The sequence below is a fragment of the Microcaecilia unicolor genome, chromosome 9, assembly GCF_901765095.1.
Source record: "Microcaecilia unicolor chromosome 9, aMicUni1.1, whole genome shotgun sequence".
Lineage (NCBI taxonomy): Eukaryota > Metazoa > Chordata > Amphibia > Gymnophiona > Siphonopidae > Microcaecilia > Microcaecilia unicolor.
In genome coordinates, this window is record NC_044039.1 from 13,644,283 (window position 1) to 13,665,147 (window position 20,865).

At 44.1% G+C, this 20,865-nt stretch overlaps 1 protein-coding gene across 1 annotated transcript in view; it reads left to right on the forward strand.

Moving 5' to 3' along the window:
* The window catches only part of SYT1 (synaptotagmin 1), an 805,134-nt gene that overhangs the window by 670,091 nt on the left and 114,178 nt on the right, over positions 1–20,865 (forward strand). Inside the window, exon 8 of the mRNA XM_030215015.1 lies at positions 9,334–9,501. Within this exon, the coding sequence (XP_030070875.1) occupies positions 9,334–9,501 (168 nt within the window). The remainder of the gene's footprint in view (positions 1–9,333; positions 9,502–20,865) is intronic.

Here is a 20,865-nt window from a genome sequence, read left to right on the forward strand (position 1 = left end):
GTTTTGCCAGGGTCTTTTATAATAAGGTCTATTGAGAATTTTTTTATATAATACCAGTCATTTCTTGAATTACAAATGCATAGACAGGGCGCCAGCAATCTCGGCAGGTCAGTGACTTTACTGCTAATTGTTCAGATCATTAAAAAGAAGCATTATCAAAGCAAATTAATGTGATATTTACTAAAATCGTAAAACACTAAGGGGTCCTTTTATTAAGCTGCAGGTTAAAGGGTCCTTCGGTAGTGGCGGGGGCCGTTTTTCCCATTTTGTTTTACTGCAGTGGGTAAAATGCACCCCCCTCCCCCCAAAAAACTGGCCACACGGTAAGATAACCCTTACCACATGGCACCCTTACCGCCACCCATTGAGGTGGGCTCGATGGACCCTTGGTCTTTTCCCAGTATGGCATTACTTATGTACTTATGTACTTATGTGGCGGTAAGGGCACCTGCGGTAACCTGGCGGTAACCAGGCAGTGAACGGCCATGCCTGATTACTGCTGGGTTAGCGCCGCACTACAGAAAGAAAAATGCAGAGTATTGGAAATAGCAGGGCTGCCGAGGGGGGACGGGACAAAATTTCCCGGGCCCAGGCCTCCAGGGGGGCCCGGCGCCGCCACCGCAGTCTGGCAGACCACTCCTTCCTTCCGTGTCCCGCCCTCGCCTGACGTAACTTCTGCGCTTTCGAAGGTGAGGCGCTTAAGGTCAGTGCAGAGGGCCCGGGGGTGGAGAGAGGGCCCAGTGGTGGGTGGAGGGGGGGCTCCGGGGGCGGCCTTGTCCCGGGCCTGGCCCAGTCTCTCAGCGGCCCTGGGAAATAGCATGCGCTCCAGCCTGAACTGCCGCTGGTGGCCGTGTTGGGCCGGCGGTAGCTCCAGATTAGCGAGCGGTAAGCCCACTTTGGGCTTTGTAAAAAAAAACCCTTAGTGCGTTGTTACCTTGGCCTGTAATGTGCCCACATTCTCAGGCAGTAATGTGGGGGGGGGGGGGGGGAGGGGTACCCAGTCGGGTTTTCAGGATTTCCACAATCAATATGCATAAGATCGCTTTGCATACAACGGAGGCGGTGCATGTATATTGATTCCAGAAATCCTGAAAACAGCCAAATATTGAAGTAAATTGGTGCCACTTAGGACTTGCACATACATCTGGCTGTGTGCTATTCTAAAAGACGCGGCACCTAACTCTACTAGCGCATAACTCAAACGGGGGTGTGGCCATGAGCATGTCAGGGGCATTCCAATGAGTTGTATGTTTAGTTAGGGGATCTTTTACTAAGCTGCGGTAAAAGTGGCCTGCGCTAGTTTGGATGTTTCAAACGCGTGAAACCATTCTTCCCGAGGGCAACATTTCGCAACCTGGTACAATCAATGGTACTAAACCGTGCTGACTACTGCAATGCAATTTATACAGGATGCAAAGAGCAACTCATAAAGAAACATCAGGCCGCTCAAAACACAGCAGCCAGGCTTATATTTGGAAAAACGCGATTCGAAAGCGCCAAACCCCTCCGAGAAAAACTGCACTGGCTACCAATCAAAGAACGTATTGCTTTCAAAATCTGCACCCTGGTCCATAAAATTATCTACGGCGAAGCCCCGGAATACATGACAGACCTCATAGACCTACCACCCAGAAACACAACAGGATCAACACGAGCATACCTAAATCTCCACTACCCAAGGTGCAAAGGACTCAATACAACTTAACTTATGCATCCAGCTTCTCCTACATAAGCGCACAACTTGGAATCAGGGGCGTATCTGTGTGGGGCCACAGGGGCCTGGGCCCCCGCAGATTCTGCCCTGGACCCCCCTACCATCAACCCTCTCCACCTCCCCCTCCCGCCACCAACCCGTCGCCAATCTTTGCTGGCGGGGGACCCCAAGCCCCCGCCAGCCGAAGTCCTCTCTTCCGTGCAGGATGCAAGTTGCAACGCTTCCTGTTCTTCTGAGTCTGACGTCCTGCACGTACAACGTGTAGGACGTCAGACTCAGAATTTGGAACTCAGTCTGACGTCCTGCGCGTTGTACGTGCAGGACGTCAGACTCAGAAGAACAGGAAGCGTTGCAACTTGCATCCTGCACAGAAGAGAGGACTTCGGCTGGCGGGGGGTGGGGTCCCCCGCCAGCAAAGGTAAGTGACAGCAGCGGGGGAGGGTTGGCGGCGGCGGGAGGGGGTGGAGTGTGTCATTGGTGGCGAGGGGGGGTCTGGCAGTGGCGGGGGGGGGGGTCCGGAAATGGCGGGGGGGGTATCGGTGGCACCCGGGGGGGGGCTAAAATGTGCCCCCTCCCTCTGGCTCTGGCTCCCCCTACCGCCAGAGTCCACATACGCCCCTGCTTGAAATGCATTACCAAAAGCTGTGAAAATAATGTACGACCACCTTAACTTCTGGAAATCACTAAAGACCAACCTGTTCGAAAAGGCATACCCTACCGACCCAACTTAAGTGCCTAAACCCTGCAACATAACGAAACCAAAGCTCGTAATGAACACTACATAACTCTTCTCCTCTTTGATTCCCCAATGTGTCTGTAACATATCAGCCTTAGTCGACTATAACATCACCTTGTATTTGTTCCTCTACCGGAGTCGGCGAATGCCTTCACGGTACTATGTAAGCCACATTGAGCCTGCAAATAGGTGGGAAAATGTGGGATACAAATGTAACAAATGAATAAATAAAATTAATTGGCACTCGCTGTGCCCGTTTTTACTGCGGCAGTAAAAAGGCCTTCTTTAAACGTGGCAGGAAATGGCTATGCATTAATATTTAAAGAAGGGCATGACTATTTACTGCCTGAGCCCTAGTGCTATCCATTGACTTGGCAGTAAGGACTCACGCGATACTCGTGTGGTAATCAGGCAGCACGCACCGATGTGGCTGTGCTGCCGATTACCACAGGGAACGCCACCATGGTAAAAAGTAGAAAATTATTTTCTACCACAGGAATCAGTGTGTGTCGACTTCAAATTACTACTACTACTATAAATCACTACCAGTCATACGCAGTGCTTTACAATTGAACATGAAGAAAACAGTCCCTGCTCAAAAGAGCTTACAATCTAAATCAGGACAAACAGACAGGACCAAAAAGGAGAAGGGAAGGACAGACAGAAGGACACATAAGGATAAGATAAAAGTGACAAGTCAGGAGTCGAAAGCAGCATCAAACAGGTAGGCCTTTAACCCGGATTTGAAGGCGGCCAGGGATGGAGCTAGATGTAATGGCTCAGGAAGCCTATTCCAGGCATAAGGTGCGGCGAGATAGAAGGAGCGGAGTCTGGAGTTAGCGATGGAAGAGAAGGGTGCAATTAGGAGAGATTTGCCTAGTCCACGGAGTTCTAGGGAAGGAGTGTAGGGAGTGGAGAGGTAGTGAGGGGCTGCAGAGTGAATGCACTTATAGGTCAACAAGAGGAGCTTGAATTTACCGCCGGGCGCCCACGCTACCCCCGTGGCAGTGTCGATTTGGCGTGCACTACCTGCGCGTTACCCCTACTGTGGCTTAGTAACAGGACCCCTTAGAGAATACAGCCTCGGGGCACTTAACTTGGGTGTCAGCATTTACAGCAGTTTTCAAGATGGTGCTTAGTGCAGATTTTTTTCCGGCCCCCATTTTTGGCCAACGTTTCTAGAATTTTTCCCATAATGGGCCCAATTCTATATATGGCACCTAAAACTAACCTGCGTTAGGCAATCACGCCTAAGTATATTCTAAATAGAGTGCGTTGATTTATGCACCGTTTTTAGAACATGCTTAGGCGTAGTTCATGCGACTAAATCTACGCTCATCCACTTATGCCAACATAAGCACCGCCATACTGGGAAAAGACCAATGGTCCATCAAGCCCAGCATCCTGTCTCCGACAGCAGCCAATCCAGGCTTCAAGAACCCGGCAACCCCCCCCCCCCCCCCCCCAAAAAAAAAATTCAATAATGTTCAATGGACTTTTCCCTCAGGAATCTGTCCAAACCCCCTTTAGCTGCTGTCACTACATGGCAACGAGTTCCAGACTCCAACTACACGCTGAGTAAAGAAAAACTTTCTCCTATTTGTTTTAAATCTACCATATTCTAGCTTCATCTTGTGTCCCCTGTTTGAAAGTGTAAACAAACGCTTCACATCTGTCCGCTCTACTCCGCTCATTATCTTGTAGACTTCTATCATATCACCCCTCAGCCGCCTTTTCTCCAAGCTGAAGAGCCCTAACCGTCTTAGCCTTTCCTTATAGGGAAGTCGTTCCATCCCTTTTATCATTTTCATTGCCCTTCTCTGCACCTTCTCCAATTCTTTTATATCTTTTTTGAGATGCGGTGACCAGAATTGGACACAATATTCGAGGTGCAGTCGCACCATTGAGCGATACGACGGCATTATAACATTCTTGTGTTTGTTTTCCACCCCCTTCCTAATAATACTCAACATTCTGTGTGCTTTCTTAGTCGCCGCAGCGAAGAGTTGGTGTAAATCCCTGCACGTAGATTTATGCTCACTGGCCCATATTTTATAACAATGCATGTAGATTTTGGAACACCCCCTAACCACACCCCTTTTTGGCCCCTAATTTAGGCACAGTACATTACAGAATACGCTTTGCCATGTAAATTCTAATTTTTGCCAATTACTGCTCGTTATTGCTTAAAAGCTGTTAAAATCGCTTAACGGTTTTTAAAACAATTAATCTACATCCGTAGTTATAGAATATGCCCAGTTTTACGTTCAGAACCTCGCGTAACTCTAGGCACGCTATAAAGAATCCGGGGGAATGTCCTAAAAGCCCCTTTTAATGAGAGATGGAGGATTTAGGTACTTGTCTAATATTGCCTACTTAACCCAGGGGTTATCAACCCAGTCCATAGGGCACACCTAGCCAGTCAGGATACGCACAATGAATATGCATGAGAGAGATTTGCATGGACTGGAGGCAGCATATGCAAATTTCTCTCATGCATATTCGTTGTGGGAATCTTGAAAACCTAACAGGCTAATTATGTCCAGAGGACTGGGTTGACCTCTGTTGTAGAATACAAGGGGTTTCAGTCTTAGCTACAGATACACCTGAAAAATGCAGAATTCCAAGCAGAGTAGAAGATTTTGAACCCAGTTTGTTTGTTTGTTTTTTTAGTTGTAAGTTTAAAGTGATTTGCAGCTATTTATGATGCTGGGATTTTTTTCATGATGAAAAGGGGGAAATCTGTAATTAAACAGTTAAAAGCGAAGAGGTTTAATTTACCTCTCGCCCTCCCCACAGATGTCTGGGCCTCTAGCTGGGAGAGACAGTGCTGAAATATTGTATTTTCTGGAAAAACTGTCCTAAAAGAGGGCATTCAATGACTCTTTGGACTATTTTTAAGAGACAAAACGCTATTCCAGTGGGACCAAAAACAGATATTCAGAAAGCCTGCAGAGCTGCTCTACTTTATCAAGTCCTTCTCCGCTTCTGAGCTTACACAGGAAGGATTATTAACCACGTATTTAATGAGGCCTGATAATGCATTCCATGGCCCGGAGCCAGGTTGGCCCCATGTTCCTTATTGTAACTTTAGTATTACCCAATTCAGCAACTATTCAGCTTCCCACACATCCTCCGCTGAACTGCTGAATGTGTTTTGTGTCAAACCCTTCCCCAATAGCTCCTTTCCAGCCTCAAATTGCCCTTATATAAAGACAAATAGCGCGTATAAACAGGAGAAAGAGTCTGCCCAGACTTGTGTTTCCAGTCTCACGTAAGCAAATTTTTTTTTTTCTAAGTGTGTCCAAAAAGCATAAGGGGAACTTTTGTGCATTCATAATTATACAACGAAAATTAAAACTGACCAGCCCTTCGGTAGAGGTCCAAGCAATTTCTCTATTAAGCATTTCCAATCAATCCACTCAAATACGCTTTACCTGACCTGTATCATTTCCCCCTGGATATTAAAAATGTCACTAATAAAAACTGTCACCCACAACATCTGTCCAAAACACGCCTGAACAGCTGGAGGATTAGACTGAATTTGGCCCCTTTTCCACTATAAATTCTTATAGCACAACAATACTTGATGATAATCTTAATCTGCAATAATAAAAATGCCTGGTGTTAAATGAGTATTTCAAAAGGGCTGATAATTTAAAGGGACCTTTTACTAAGAAATGCGCTAAGAAATGGACATACTTGGGGGTGTGCTGGTAAATTTTTAACAACAGGCTCTAGCCAGCTCTGCAGTTAGAAGGGCCAGGGGTGGCCGGGGTGGGAAGAGGGTAGCAACACTTGTCTGTCTCTCTCCTCCCTCCCTTCGTGCAGGCACGCTAGGCATACCTTTGCTGGCAGCCAATAAATGGACTGCCACCACTCCCAACGTCTTGCTCTGAGCAGCATGCTGGAACTTCTCACACATGCTGGAGAAGTCCCAGCCTGCTGCTCAGAGCTGGAAACAAGGAGCAGGGAGCAGCAGCAGTCTATTTACTTGGCTGGCAGGGCTCAGCATCCCCACCAGCAAAGTAAAAGAGAATTCAGCAGGGGGCCCAAGCCCACATTTTGGAAGCCAGTTGTTAAAGTAGCCATGGAGGGCCCTACTTTATCAACCGGCTCCCAAAAGTCTTAAAAACTTAACAACCGGCTCTTGCGAGCCTGCGAGAGCCTGCTCCAGCACACCACTGGACGTACTGTACCCTTACTCCAGCCTTTCCTGTGTGCTAAGCTTATTTCAACATGGCCATCAAAAACAGCTTTTTAAAAATATTTGTTTAATTTATGTCCATATGATAATGTTCAGTAGCAGGATCAGTAACTCTTCCAAATACTTTCACAAGTTTTTTTCAAAATGTTATCAAACATTTCCAAATCCTTTCATAAATTTTTTTTAAAGGATCATCAGAGTTCACAACATTAACGGCGCTACACAAAGATTCAAAAGCAACAATTTGCAAATCTTCATTGATCCGTCATTTTAACTTGTTATTTTAACTATTTTGGTGGCCCTTTTACTAAGCTGCATAAGCGTCTGTGCACATCCAACACACGCCAAAATGGAGTTACCGCCCGGCTACTGTGCGGCTCTTGCAGTAATTTCATTTTTGGCGCACGGCTGAAAAATAATTATTATTTTCGGACACGCGGCAAGTGGCATTTGACGCACGTAGGTCATTACTGCACGGTTACCGTTTGAGACTTTACCTCTAGGTCAATGGCTGGTAGTAAGGTTGCAGACTCAAAATGGACCTGATGTAAAAAGGATGTAAAAAGAATTGAAACAGTGCAAAGAAAAGCTACGAGAATGGTATGGGATTTGTGTTACGTATGAGGAGAGACTTGCTGACCTGAACGTGTATACCCTGGAGGAAAAGAGAAACAGGGGTGATATGATACAGACGTTCAAATATTTGAAAGGTATTAATCCACAAACAACCCTTTTCCAGAGACGGGAAGGTGGTAGAACTAGAGGACATGAAATGAGATTGAAGGGGGGCAAACTCAAGAAATATGTCAGGAAGTATTTTTTCACTGGGAGAGTGGTGGATACTTGGAATGCCCTCCCGCTGGAGGTGGTGGAGATGAGAACGGTAACAGAATTCAAAAATGCATGGGATAAACATAAAGGAATTCTGTTCAGAAGGAATGGATCCTCAGAAGCTCTGCGGAGATTGGGTGGCAGAGCTGGTGATGGGAGGTGGGGCTAGTGCTTGGGAGGCGGGGCTAGTGCTGGGCAGACTTCTACGGTCTGTGCCCTGAAAATGGCAGATACAAATCAAGGTCAGGTATACACATAAAGTAGCACATATGAGTTTATCTTGTGGGCAGACTGGATGGACCGTACAGGTCTTTCTCTGCCGTCATCTACTATGTTACTATGACGTGCAGCAATTTTGATTTTGCCGCATGTCCGTTTTTGATGAAAAATTTAAAAGGCCTTTTTTTACAGGCATGCTGAAAAATGGGCCTGCGCGCGTCCAATACACGGGCCTACAATAGCGCAGGTCATTCTTTTCAGTGCAACTTAGTAAAAGGACCCCCTAGGTGTACATTAACACCTAACACAGGGATCAGTTTACTAAACTGTGGTAAAAGAGGGCCTGCGCTAGAATCAGTGCGTGTTTTTGACATGCGCTGCGGCCTCCTTTTACCGCAGCGGGTAAAAGGCCTCCTTTTTCCCTGAAAAGAAATGGCTGTGCAGTAAGTGAACCACTTACCAGGTAGCCATTTCTGGGGGAGTACTTACCGCCACCCGTTGAGGTGGCGGTAAGGGTTCCTGCGGTAACCGGGCCGCGCACAGCACTGCCCCGGGATAAGCACCGGAGATACAAAAATAGAAAATATATTTGCAGTGCCAGAAATGGTGTATGCTGGGGGTGGGAACTACTGCCGGGGTGCTGCGGTAGCCCGGTGGTACGCGCTGCAAACCAGTTGCTGCGCATCAACCCTTTGGTAAAAGGGCCCCTAAAAAAGATGTGGTCACAAATTATTCATTTCTGATACACTTGTTCAGTTATGTTTTTATTATCAGTCCTGAAACTGAGTTCTTCAAGACTCAGATGACTTTGAGGTAAATAATTGATCCCCAGTTCCTGATTCGTCACTATTTGTAAATAATGTATTTGGTGCAGGGGCGTAACTGGGTTGGGACACGAGAGCCTGGGCCCCTGCAAATTTCATCCGGGCCCCTGGTTTTGCTGGCGGGGGTCCCCAACCCCCACCAGCCGAAGCCTTCTTCAGTGCCAGTCTCCGGCGCGCCGCGTTCCCTGTGCTCTTTCTTCCTCCTGACGTCCTGCACATTCCTTTAAGTGAAACTGAGCATGCACAGGACGTCAGCAAGAAGAAAGAGCAGGGCAGCGAACATGGCTGCGCTGGAGACCGGCGCTGAAAAAGGCTTTGGCTGGTGGGAGTTGGGGACCCCCGCCAGCAAAGGTATTTGCATTTTCAGGGGGGGGGGGTGATGAGGCGGTGAGAGGAAGCAGCGAGGAGGTGAGGGGGAGTGACGAAGAGGTGAAGGGGAGGGAGAGCGTCGAGGAAGCTTGGGGGGTGAGGCGGCGGGGAGGACAAGGCAGCGTGGTGGCAGACTAAAATGTGTCCCCCAACCTCGGGCTCTGGCCCCCTCCCACCACGAGGTCTGGCTATGCCCCTGATTTGGTGTACAGTGATTTTAAAAAATACTATAAAATGGTTAGTGGGCTGCCACCTCATTCTGTAGCTTCATCAAATAGAGCAGCAGGAAAATTCAATCTAGATAACTCATAATTTTCACGTAACTCAAGTTGGCCAGCATGTTAGCTGAGAGGTGAGCAACATCGATTTGAAATGCAATGCATTGTAGTGTGGGGGGTGACATTTATTATTCAGTTTCCCTTTTTTGTTATAGGTGCCATATTCTGAATTGGGTGGAAAAACATTGGTGATGAATGTGTACGACTTTGATCGCTTCTCCAAACACGACATCATTGGAGAGGTTAAAGTGGCTATGAATACGGTAGACTTTGGTCATGTGACTGAAGAATGGCGGGATTTGCAAAGTGCTGAAAAAGAAGAGGTAAGGAAACTTTACATGCATTCATGTACTTTACATACTGTCTTCCAGACATTTATTTTTGGCCTTCAGTAGAAGAAGAAACTAGCTTGATCTTCTGCGTCTAATCTAATCTTATCTAATCTAATGCGAGACTTATTCACCACACAAATCCCAGTTGGAGGTTCTAGGCGACTTACATCTCAAGAAGCCCGTTAATTACATTTGGGGAATTACATCTATAAAATAACTAAAAATATTGAACAATGAAATAAAAAATGAAAAATAAAATTCCCATAGATCCATTATAGAAATTAATCAAAATAAACACAGTGAAATCAACAAGAAGAAAAAATGATGTGTCCAAGATGAATTTTAAAAAAAACGACTTGGACAAAAGTTGAATCAGCAGATCTGACAAATCTGCGTATAATATATGAAAAATGGTACAAACAACTTTAAAAACAATGCGAGCTGGTAAAGGAAGCCAATGAAGCATATGAAGACGATCGTAAATATGATCGTAATCCTTAATGAGACAAATTAATCGAGCTGCCGTATTTTGTATCATAAGCTGTTGATGGCAAATATGAAGAAAGTTGACAAGTTCTTGTGGTTGTCTATTTGATGTTGGATGAATATGTCCTTTGTGTTATCTACCCGTTTGTACATGGTCTTTCTCAGAGTTTCCAATTGTTGTATATAAGATTTTTGGGATAGATTGTACGTTTATTCTCTTTTGTTCAGTTTAATCATGCTTCATAATGGTAACACAAGAAATGATGTCTGTAGTTTGATGGACTTTTGCAATGGTTGATTAATTTTTTTAATTGGCTGTAACGTATCCTGCCAAGTATATACATATTTCTACTGGGAATCCTTGGTGTTTGCTGTTTTTTCAAATCATCTTTGATATGTTTTTTCATCGAGGCTAGAAGAAAATAAGTGATTTCCAGATAATGTAGCATATCATCAGCTATTCCTCTTCCAGGATAGTTTTAATTCTTTCTGAAAATGACAATTCATTCTTTCCAAGCAAAAGTTCATAATAGGGTTAGTGAAGCATTAAAAATACCTAGACAAAGGATGAAATTAGATTCTTGTGTGCAAAACTGTAGTCTACCCACCATTGCTTTTCCTTCGTTTTGGTAGTTCATTCCAATATTGTATGCGCTGATCTGAAGCCGACATTGAAACTTTCATTTATCTATCATCCCTGATATCAAACTAAACTTCTTGTAAATTGAAAATGAATCCTGCATTCTTATGATTAACAAAGTAGTCTATGATCCTACTGGTAGGAACTTCTGCAGCAACCCCCTGATTCTTTAAAGGTCGCCCAAAATTGTGCATGCAAATTTAACTGAATAATGAGCCAATTAGTGCCCGTAATTGTTTTTTTTTAACAAGCAATTATTGGCATTAATTAGATTTAATTGGGACCAACGCGTGTAAAGTTAGGTGCGGTCCAAAAAAAAGGATATGGAAATGGGAGGGTCATGGACATTTCAGAACGGAACAGGGATGTGGTTCTGAGTTACACACATAATTACAGAATAATGGTGCTCTACGAGTAAATTTAGGGCATTTGCGCTATGTTTTCATTGGCGCAAATGGCCATGCCTAAATTTATGCATGACTCTCCACTTAAGCATGTATTCTATAAACCACGCTGAACTTTAGGCGTGGCTTATAGAATACTGTTTAAGCAGCTATCATTTGGCGTTGACTTTTTTAGGTGCTATGCCCCAGATTCTATATAGCGTGACTGGATTTCCATGTGGAAAGCAGGGCATATTCTACTACAATGCGTGTAACATAATTGGCTTAACAAGCCAATCAGCGTTTTTTACCACACTTTACAAGCAATAATAAGTGCTAATTGGCATTAATTAGAATTTATGCGCACAAATCCCTAAGTATATTCTATAATGCATTATGCCTAAATGTTAATGCGTACAGGCAAAAAGGGGCATGGTTATAGGTGGAGAAATGGGCATTTCGTGGGTGTTCTAAAATTTATTTATTTATTTATTTGTTGTATTTGTATCCCACATTTTCCCACCTATTTGCAGGCTCAATGTGGCTTATGACTCAGTGCGCATAAATCTATGTGCAGGGATTTATGTCAGGATTTCATTGGTGTAAACGGCTGCACGTAGTTTTAGTCACAGTGAGGTCCACCTAAGCGTACTCTATATACTGCACATAAATCTAAGCATTTCTTACAGAATATGCCTAGGCGGAAAAGTATGCTGCTCGGATTTTTTAGGCACCATATATACTACTACTACGTTTCATTTCTATAGTGCTACTAGACGTACGCAGCGCTGTACACTTGAACATGAAGAGACAGTCCCTGCTTGACAGAGCTTACAATCTAATTAGAACAGACAAACAGGACAAATAAGAGATAAGGACAAAGAGAAGCAAGATTCCGGAATCCCAAAGAGTAACAAGATTCTGTGCAGAATCCCAAAGAGTAGCAAGATTCCGGAATCCCAAAGACTACTACTACTTATTTCTATAGCGCTACTAGATGTACGCAGCGCTGTATACTTGAACATGAAGAGACAGTCCCTGCTCGACAGAGCTTACAATCTAATTAGGACAGACAAACAGGACAAATAAGAGATAAGGACAAAGAGTAGCAAGATTCCAGAATTCCAAAGAGTAGCAAGATTCCAGAATCCCAAACAGTAGCAAGATTCTGTACAGAATTCCAAAGAGTAGCAAGACTCCGGAATCCCAAACAAGATTCTGTGCAGAATCCCAAAGAGTAGCAAGATTCCGGAATCCCTTACAATCTAATTGGGACAGACAAACAGAACAAATAAGAGATAAGGGAATTACTAAGGTGGGGATGATAAAATAAGGGTACTGAACAATATAGAATCCCCCCACTCCCATATATTGAATCTAGCCCTAAATATTTTCCATTACAGTGGTTCAGAAACTGTTATTTAAGATAAGAATCTCATTTTGCATTTATGTAACATTTATTTTAGCTTCAAAATCTTGGTGAGATGTTTATCATAGTAATAACGATAGCTGGGATCAAGCCTTTCTTCTTAATACTGCCTTGACAAGGTAAAGACCTGAAGCGAAGCGTTCTCTCTAACGCATTAACTGTTGAAAACTATTCTCACCATTAGTCATTGCTATTTAAGTATTGTTGGACTGTTTGTTGCTATGAATAAGAAAACCTACATTCTGTGAATATTCTTAGTTGTTTGGTTCAGTGATTGCATGGTTTAGATGAGAAATCTTAGGTGGTGCAGTGGTTCAAATTTAATGCACAATCTCATTTCCCATTCCTCCGCCCAGTAAAGATTGAGTAGGTTGGGTGGCAATATTAACAGCCCCAACCTGGAAGTGTAACCAAATATTGCTGTAGGGTGACATCTACTGACTGAGTTAAAATTCCCTTATATCACGTTCAACGGGAAGCTGAAATCTACTATTCTTTTCAGAAGTCTGTCACTGCAATGGCTCACCTAGATGTGAGGAAAAGTGATATTAAAAATGAGGAGAAAACCCTCGGAAAACTGTTAACGCAGTTGGGCCAAATTGCTACTGAATGGGATACGCAAAGAAGTTGATGGGAAAAATAAATATCTCATTCTAAAATACACATGTGTTTCTTCTAGAAAATGGTACTTTAAGAATTGTTAAATTGAGTCAAAATATTCATGTATAATCCTTCTCTTATGTAAATCAGTACATTGAGGAGTTAATTTTAAAAGCCTTGAACAGCTTCTACACATTTAAATTGCAATTTCAGAATTCTGCTATTTACATATTTAGAAGCCTGGACTCAAAGGAAGCATGTCATGGTTGTAGTTTGGGGGGAGGACACAAAGGTAGTCATGAATTTTCCATTTTACATATATGCCAGCCAATAGTCAGCATGCGGCTGTCAGCATTTTTCAAAACACTGACCACCGTGGGCAAATTTAGTCCCAGGTATTCAGTGCAGGGCCAGGACCTGCATCAGATGCTCTTTGCTCCTCTGAATCCCCCCTCCCTCCTCCATGACCCCAGTTCCCCTCTCTCCTTTCCCACATATATCAACATCATCCTAGGCCCACCCCTTACCCCTGTAGGCCTACCCAGGGCCTACCTGTACATACCTGGTGGTCCAGTGGGGTCATATGGGCAGGAGCGATGCCCACTCAATCCTGCCTGTCACAGACGCCAGTGTAAAATGGCTGCTGTGACTTCTAGCAACAGTTTTACAATACTTCCTAGTACTTGGCTGAGGAGAGGTACCTTGGGGTGATGGTGTCTGAGGATCTCAAGGTTAGGAAACGGTGCGACAAGGCGGTGGCTGTGGCCAGAAGGATGCTAGGCTGCATAGAAAGGGGTATAACCAGCAGAAGAAAGGAAGTGTTGATGCCCCTGTACTAGGCATTGGTGAGGCCCCACTTGGAGTATTGTGTTCAGTTTTGAAGGCCGTATCTTGCTAAGGATGTAAAAAAAACTTGAAATGGTTCAAAGACAAGCAACAAATATGGTATAGGGTTTGCTTACCAAGATGTATGAGGAGAGACTTGATGACCTGAACATGTATACCCTGGAGGAAAGGAGAAACAGGGGTGATATGATACAGACGTTCAAATACTTGAAAGGTATTAATCTGCAAACGAACCTTTTCCGGAGATACGAAGGCGGTAGAACGAGAGGACATGAAATGAGATTGAAGGGGGGCAGACTCAAGAAAAATGTCAGGAAGTATTTTTTCACAGAAAGAGTGGTGGACGCTTGGAATGCCCTCCCGCGGGAGGTGGTGGAGATGAAAACGGTAATGGAATTCAAACATGCGTGGGATAAACATAAAGGAATCCTGTTGAGAAGGAAAGGATCCTCAGAAGTTTAGCCGAGATTGGGTGGCAGAGCCTGTGGTGGGAGGCGGGGCTGGTGGTTGGGAGGCGAGGCTAGTGCTGGGCAAGACTTCCTACGGTCTGTGCCCTGAAAATGACAGATACAAATCAAGGTAAGGTATACACAAAAAGTAGCACATGTGAGTTTATCTTGTTGGGCAGACTGGATGAACCGTGCAGGTCTTTTTCTGCCGTCATCTACTATGTTACAATGTTTTTTAATCTGAATGTTGACTCACAACCTGTAATTGAAAAAAGAATGGGAACACCCCTGGTAGATGCCGCATTAAGGGCTCCTTTAACAAAGCAGCGTTGAATGCGAAGCAGCCCGTTCAGCACACGCAAATCGGTAGCACTAATTTGTCAAAGGAACCCTAAATTTGCAGCTACGTTGCAGTAAAATCCTGCAAAAAGCTGCAGTAACTGCAAGTTTATTGAAAGGGCCCCTTAAGGAGCGGAGGACATAATACTCAAAGTTGATTTCACTTAATGATAAATCACACTTGTTATCTGGGGTTTGTCGGAGACCTATTTAAGGAAAATAACTGTTGTATTTTTATAGCGATAAGCCATAACAATTTCTGTTTTATTTGTAGCAGAATTATATTGAAAGTTTCTTGATAGTTTCATTAAAAAAAAATAAATGACAATTGAGCATTGGGTAATTTCTTTTAAGAAGCTCAAGTATAATTTCTTTCTAATATATATTTTATCATTTTTACAGTGATGCTAGACATACACAAAAACTATCCTTTCTCAAGTGAGGCACCAGGATGTATATTTTTATGCTAATATTTTGTATTAGTCTTTGTCTTATTATGTTAATAGGCTTCTTGCAGATGCTGAGTTTAATGCAGTTATGTCAATAGTACTGTTAATATAAGATTAAAAATCAGGAGTTGATATTTAAAAGCACTAATGCAGTCGGCATTGGTAGAAAGGGCCCTTTTACTGAGCCATGTAAGCGTCTGCGCATGCCCAACAGGCGCCAATTCCGAGTAACCGCCCAGCTACCGCGTAGCCCTTGCGGTAATTTCATTTTTGGTGTGCATCCACTGCGCGCGTCTGAAAAATATTTTTTCTTTTCTGGCGCGCATCAGCTACGCACCCCAAGTGGCATTTGGCGCGCATAGGTCATTACCGACCGGTTACTGTGTGAGGCTTTACCGCTAGGTCAATGGCTGGCGGTAAGGTCTCAGACCCAAAATGGCCGCACGCAATTTTCATTTTGCCGCACATCCATTTTTCGGCAAAAATTTTAAAAAGGCCTTTTTTACAGGTGCGCTGAAAAAAAATGGTTCTGCGTGCACCCAAAATCCACGCCTACACTACTGTAAGCCATGTTTCAGCGCACCTTAGTAAAAGGACCTCTCAGAAAGCACTTTTGTTTAAGAATCAGCCACTGGTAAACAGATAAATTTTGCCCATGTAAGTCATAAGAATATAAGAAATGCCCTACAAGGTAAAACCAATGGGACATCAAGTCCAGTATCCTATTTCCAACAGTGGCCAATCCAGGTCACACATGCCTGGCAGGATCCAAAAAATAGCTAGATTCCATGATACTTACCTCAAGGGATAAACAGTGACTTTTCTCAAGTCTACCTAATAACAGTCTTTCGATTTTTCTCCAGGAACATGTCCAAATCCCCTCTAAACTCAGCTATTCCAACTGCTATCACCATATCCTCCAGCAATGAGTTCCGAAGTCCAACTATACACTGAGTGAAAATAAAAAAAATATTTTCAAATGTACTTCTTTGCAATTTTATGGCATATCCCTTGTCTTACATATATCAAAAATCACTTCACTTATAACACGTTCAATGTTACTACTGTGGCAAAAATTGGAAAGAAAACTCTCAGAAAATGCAGGCTCTCAAATTTTATGGTAACCTGTCAGCATCAGTCACTGGCAAAAACCTTCCCTTCTTTAATCATATCTCTTTCTTAAATTTTTAATTTTTCTTTTAACTAGAAAAAGCACTTAGCTTTTAAACAGTGTAGAAAGTCAGTTCAGAGACTACCCTGATGATGGCTGCCATTTTGCAGTATTCTGACTACTTCCTCAGGGGGTTCTGACTTATCTTCAAAGTTTAATTATATTGCTTTCTTCTCTTGAGGTGCCTTCCAAAAAAGGTAGAAGATTGATGAGGCAAGATTTCCCTTAGCTAAAAATCTATGCTGACTTTGACTATATGTTCAGTAATTTCATTTTTTATAATAGTTTCTACCATTTTGCCTGGCACTGAAACCTCCCAGATCATGCAGGAACCTTCTCCACAGGTGGCCCCACATCGGTCATCCTCCAAATCCCCGTCCCCACAGATCACCAACAATAGATCTGCAACCCTTCCCATTGGTTCTCTCAACATTCTGGGGTGTACACTATCCAGTCCAGTTGACTCACCATTCTCCAGCCTATCAACTTGACCAACGAAATCTTCCAGGCTTACTGAAATTTACTCCAGCTCCTCCAAATTGTCACCATCAAACACAGTTTATGGCATGGGTCGCTCTCCTACATCTTCCTCATCAAAAACCAAAGCAAAGAATTCATCTAGCCTCTCTGCTATGGCCTTGTCCTCCACTCCTAGTACCCTTCCCACCCCATGATTATCCAATGGTCCACCTGACCCCTCACAGGCCTCCTACTTCAAATGCACCCAAAAAGATTCCACCATGAATCTTTGCCTATACAACAAACATCCCCTCAAATTCTCTCCTTGCTCTCCCCACCAGTGTCATATATCCAACTTGCTAGTGTCTATGCTGTATCCTGTTTTCTTCATTCAGATCCTCTTTCCATATTTTGAAATATGTTCTTTTGGTTATAATAGTCCTCGACCTCATCCTTTAACCATACAGGCTGTTGTTTGGCCTTCCTTTCACCTTTACAAATATATGGAATAGGAGCGTGCAGCCAGTTTTGTTTGTATCCTCTCCAATATCATTTTTGGGAATTTTTGTTTTGTTCAGGATATTTTTTTTGTCATTAAGTCATCATGGGAACAATGTCATTAAGAGTATGTGCACTATTTTGAAAGAGTATGCACCATTCACAAAGAGTACACATGCCAAGCCCTCTCCCTGCCCATCTTCAAGTCTTTGCTTAAAGCCCACCTCTTCAATGCTGCTTTCGGCACCTAACTCTTACCTTTCAGGTAATCTAGACTGCCCCAATTTGACTCCCCCTATCGGACTGACTGTTCACTTGTCCTTTAGATTGTAAGCTCTTTGAGCAGGGACTGTCCTTCTATGTTAAATTGAACAGCGCTGCGTAACCCTAGTAGTGCTTTAGAAATGTTAAGTAGTAAGTAGTACTAGTAGTTTTCCAATGGTGTGTGCACTATTCGCATATGCGAAATGATTTGCATATGCACACACTATCAGGAAAGAGTGTGCACTCTCCACAGAATGTGTATGAAATGTCTTTTCTGCTTGTTTTCATTTGCCAATGACATAAAACAACATGGAAAGTATCGATGATATTTTCTATGTCATTTCAAATGAATGCACCTCCCTAATGTGGAGTACATTTGATCTGAGCTTCCAAGATGATATTTTTGAACAACGTCCGCTCCTAATATAAACTCGTAACTATTTTCCTCATTTTATTGTAGTCTCCCCATCTGAAAGTTCAGGTTCAGGTTTATTTCATTTGATTAACTGTTTAAGGGAGTTCATCAAAGCCGATTTCAGTAAACAAATACTAGTTCACTAGATTGTCTTAGTGCCTTCAGTTATTAAGTCAGATTTGATTGTGTTATGATCAAGTGACCCCCAACACTGACACATCTTGTACCAAATCCTGCACTCTATCAAGAACTAGGTCTAAAATAGCTCCCCCTCTTGTCGACTCCCAGATAAGCTACACCATGTAGCAGTCACCCACTTCACCAGGAATACCATTTCCCCCGTATGTCCCAATGTGACACTTATCTATTTTATTTTTTATTTTTGTTACATTTGTACCCCGTGCTTTCCCACTCATGGCAGGGCTTAGGTACTTATTTGTACCTGGGGCAGTGGAGGGTTAAGTGACTTGCCCAGAGTCACAAGGAGCTGCCTGTGCCAGGAATCGAACTCAGTTCCTCAGTTCCCCAGGACCAAAGTCCACCACCCTAACCACTAGGCCATCCTCCACTCCACTCTAGTCAATATGGGGTAATGGAGAACATCTATCAGTATTGCATTGCCAAACCCATCAGCCTTCCCTGTTTCTTTCAGCACCTCATTATCTGTCCATCTAGCATGGCCGGGTGGACAGCAGCACACACTCACCACTACTCTTTTTTCTTAAGGTGTTCTGGTTGCACAGAGAGAGGAAGGAGGGCTCAGAGGAAGCTAATCCCTAGAGTGCTGCAGGGATGATAAGGGGAAAAAGCCAGCAGGCGCTTTCACAGGGTCCTTGAAGAGTGGGGTTTTAGCCTTGGTAATGACAAGAGAATCACTTAGAAACCCTGGGTTAGGGACATGCCTGAGCAAGGGGAGAGGTGATTTTTGAAACAGAGGGGCCAATGCGCAAAGACACCCATTAAATGCAGGTACCTTAGGAAAAGTTACTGAGTCGCAAACAGCAACCAATGCACAAAGGGGACCACGTGCAAATGAGATGCACAGATCCCCCTTTGTACATCGGTCACTGGCTGTTTGCGACTTCAGCTGTCAAATGCATTTGATAGTGCATAGACCCTCGAACCTGGCCTCCCCCTGTCACCGCCACTGCCCCCCAAAACTTTCCCTAGTGGTCCAGTGGACCCTGGCCTTGACCCAATCCTGCACCCTGACCCCAAGACTTTAATAAGACCCCCCCCTAGACCTCCCCCTGTGTGCCCCCCTGGAGCCCAAAAAATCCTTGGAGGTCCAGTGGACCCCCTCCCAAGCCCCAGCAACCAATCCAGTGGGCCCCTGGGTCTGGCCAGACCTCCTAGTGGCAAGCCCTGGTAGTCTAGTAGCATTCCTTCCCTCCACCCCCCAGACCCTCCCATGTACCTTCAAAGTTAGAGGCAGAAGGACTGCCTACTGCCTCTGGTCCCACCCAGAACAAAATGGCAGTGCAAGTAGACTGCTCCCCATAATGGAAATGAGACTTGAAAAATGCCTTTCTGTGGTATTTTGCAACTACATTCAAAGTGGTTTACATATATACAGATACTTATTTTGTACCTGGGGCAATGGAGGGTTAAGTGACTTTCCCACAGTCACAAGGAGCTGCAGTGGGAATTGAACCCAGTTCCCCAGGATCAAAGTCCGCTGCACTAACTACTAGGCTACTCCTCCAGACCTGTCGTTAATTTCTACACGTTAACGATAGGTGCACAGTGCATGGAAATGGCTGTGCATCGCTCAGAATGCTCATTTAAATACTAATGAGCTAATTGTAATACATTTGCATGGGGTTCTCTGTGGCTGCTAATGGCACATGTTAGAGCCACGGAAAACCCCTTTGCGCATTTCTCGCTAAATAACGTTTGCTTTATACTGGCTACAATTAATCTAAATTAAACGTTCCCAGAACAGTAAGCTTTGTGCATCGGGCTCAAAGTAAAGCGCTGCTAAGTACCAGCGGATAGGCAGACACTAGTGATTTAATCAGGCAGGATGCATTGAATATTGACCCCTGTATTGGCTATACAACGATTCACAAGAATGGAATCTTTTTTTTCCAGATTACTGCCTATGAAATATACACATGTAGGGGGCACTGTTCCCTCTAAGCTGAGCAGGAGTCCTCCAACTGTATTGCAACCAGTAGGGGCAGTGCTTCAATATTGTATTTTCAATCTCTAGGGACAGGCAGGTTCACTGGAGTCATGCATAGCTTGACTGTCCCTAGCTATTTAAAATGTGATAATGAAACAGCACCACCCACTGGCAGCATGGAAGGTGGAGGACTCCTGTTCAGCTTAGATAGAACAGTGGTAGGGGGTGGGGGGGATTTATCCAGTGCAGAAAGTCAGTAGAAAAGGAGATATTGGGAGCCGTTTACTAATCCTCCTAGGTTTCTATGTGTATGCAATAGTGGCAGCTGACATAAGAGGATGAAGAAGCTCAGTTTCCTTCTTCACAGAGAGAATTTTTTTGGAAATGTAGTATGATCCTCCTTTCTAGTACTTTCACTGGAGCTCTGAATAAGAGAACAGTCTTATCAAACCATCGGGCATAGAAACAATGACCAGAAACCAATTCATTGGTGACTTCTGTTCGTACTGGAGGTCCCAAGCAGTTGGGCAATCAGCAGAGCACTGAGAAGCATGCCAAGACCCCCCCCCCCCTCCATTTCTCAGTGTGGTCCATTGACATTCTGCAGGGCCAGTAAGCCAGGAGTCATCCAAGGAACAGGAACTCAAGCCAGGGTTGCCATATAAAAAAAAAAATTCCCACCCAAAACAGCCCAAAAACCGCACACACCCCACCCCCGACGTCATCACCCCCGCCCCTTCCGTCATCACCCCCACACCCGCCATCATCAACCCCGCCCCTTCCGTCATCACCCCCTCCC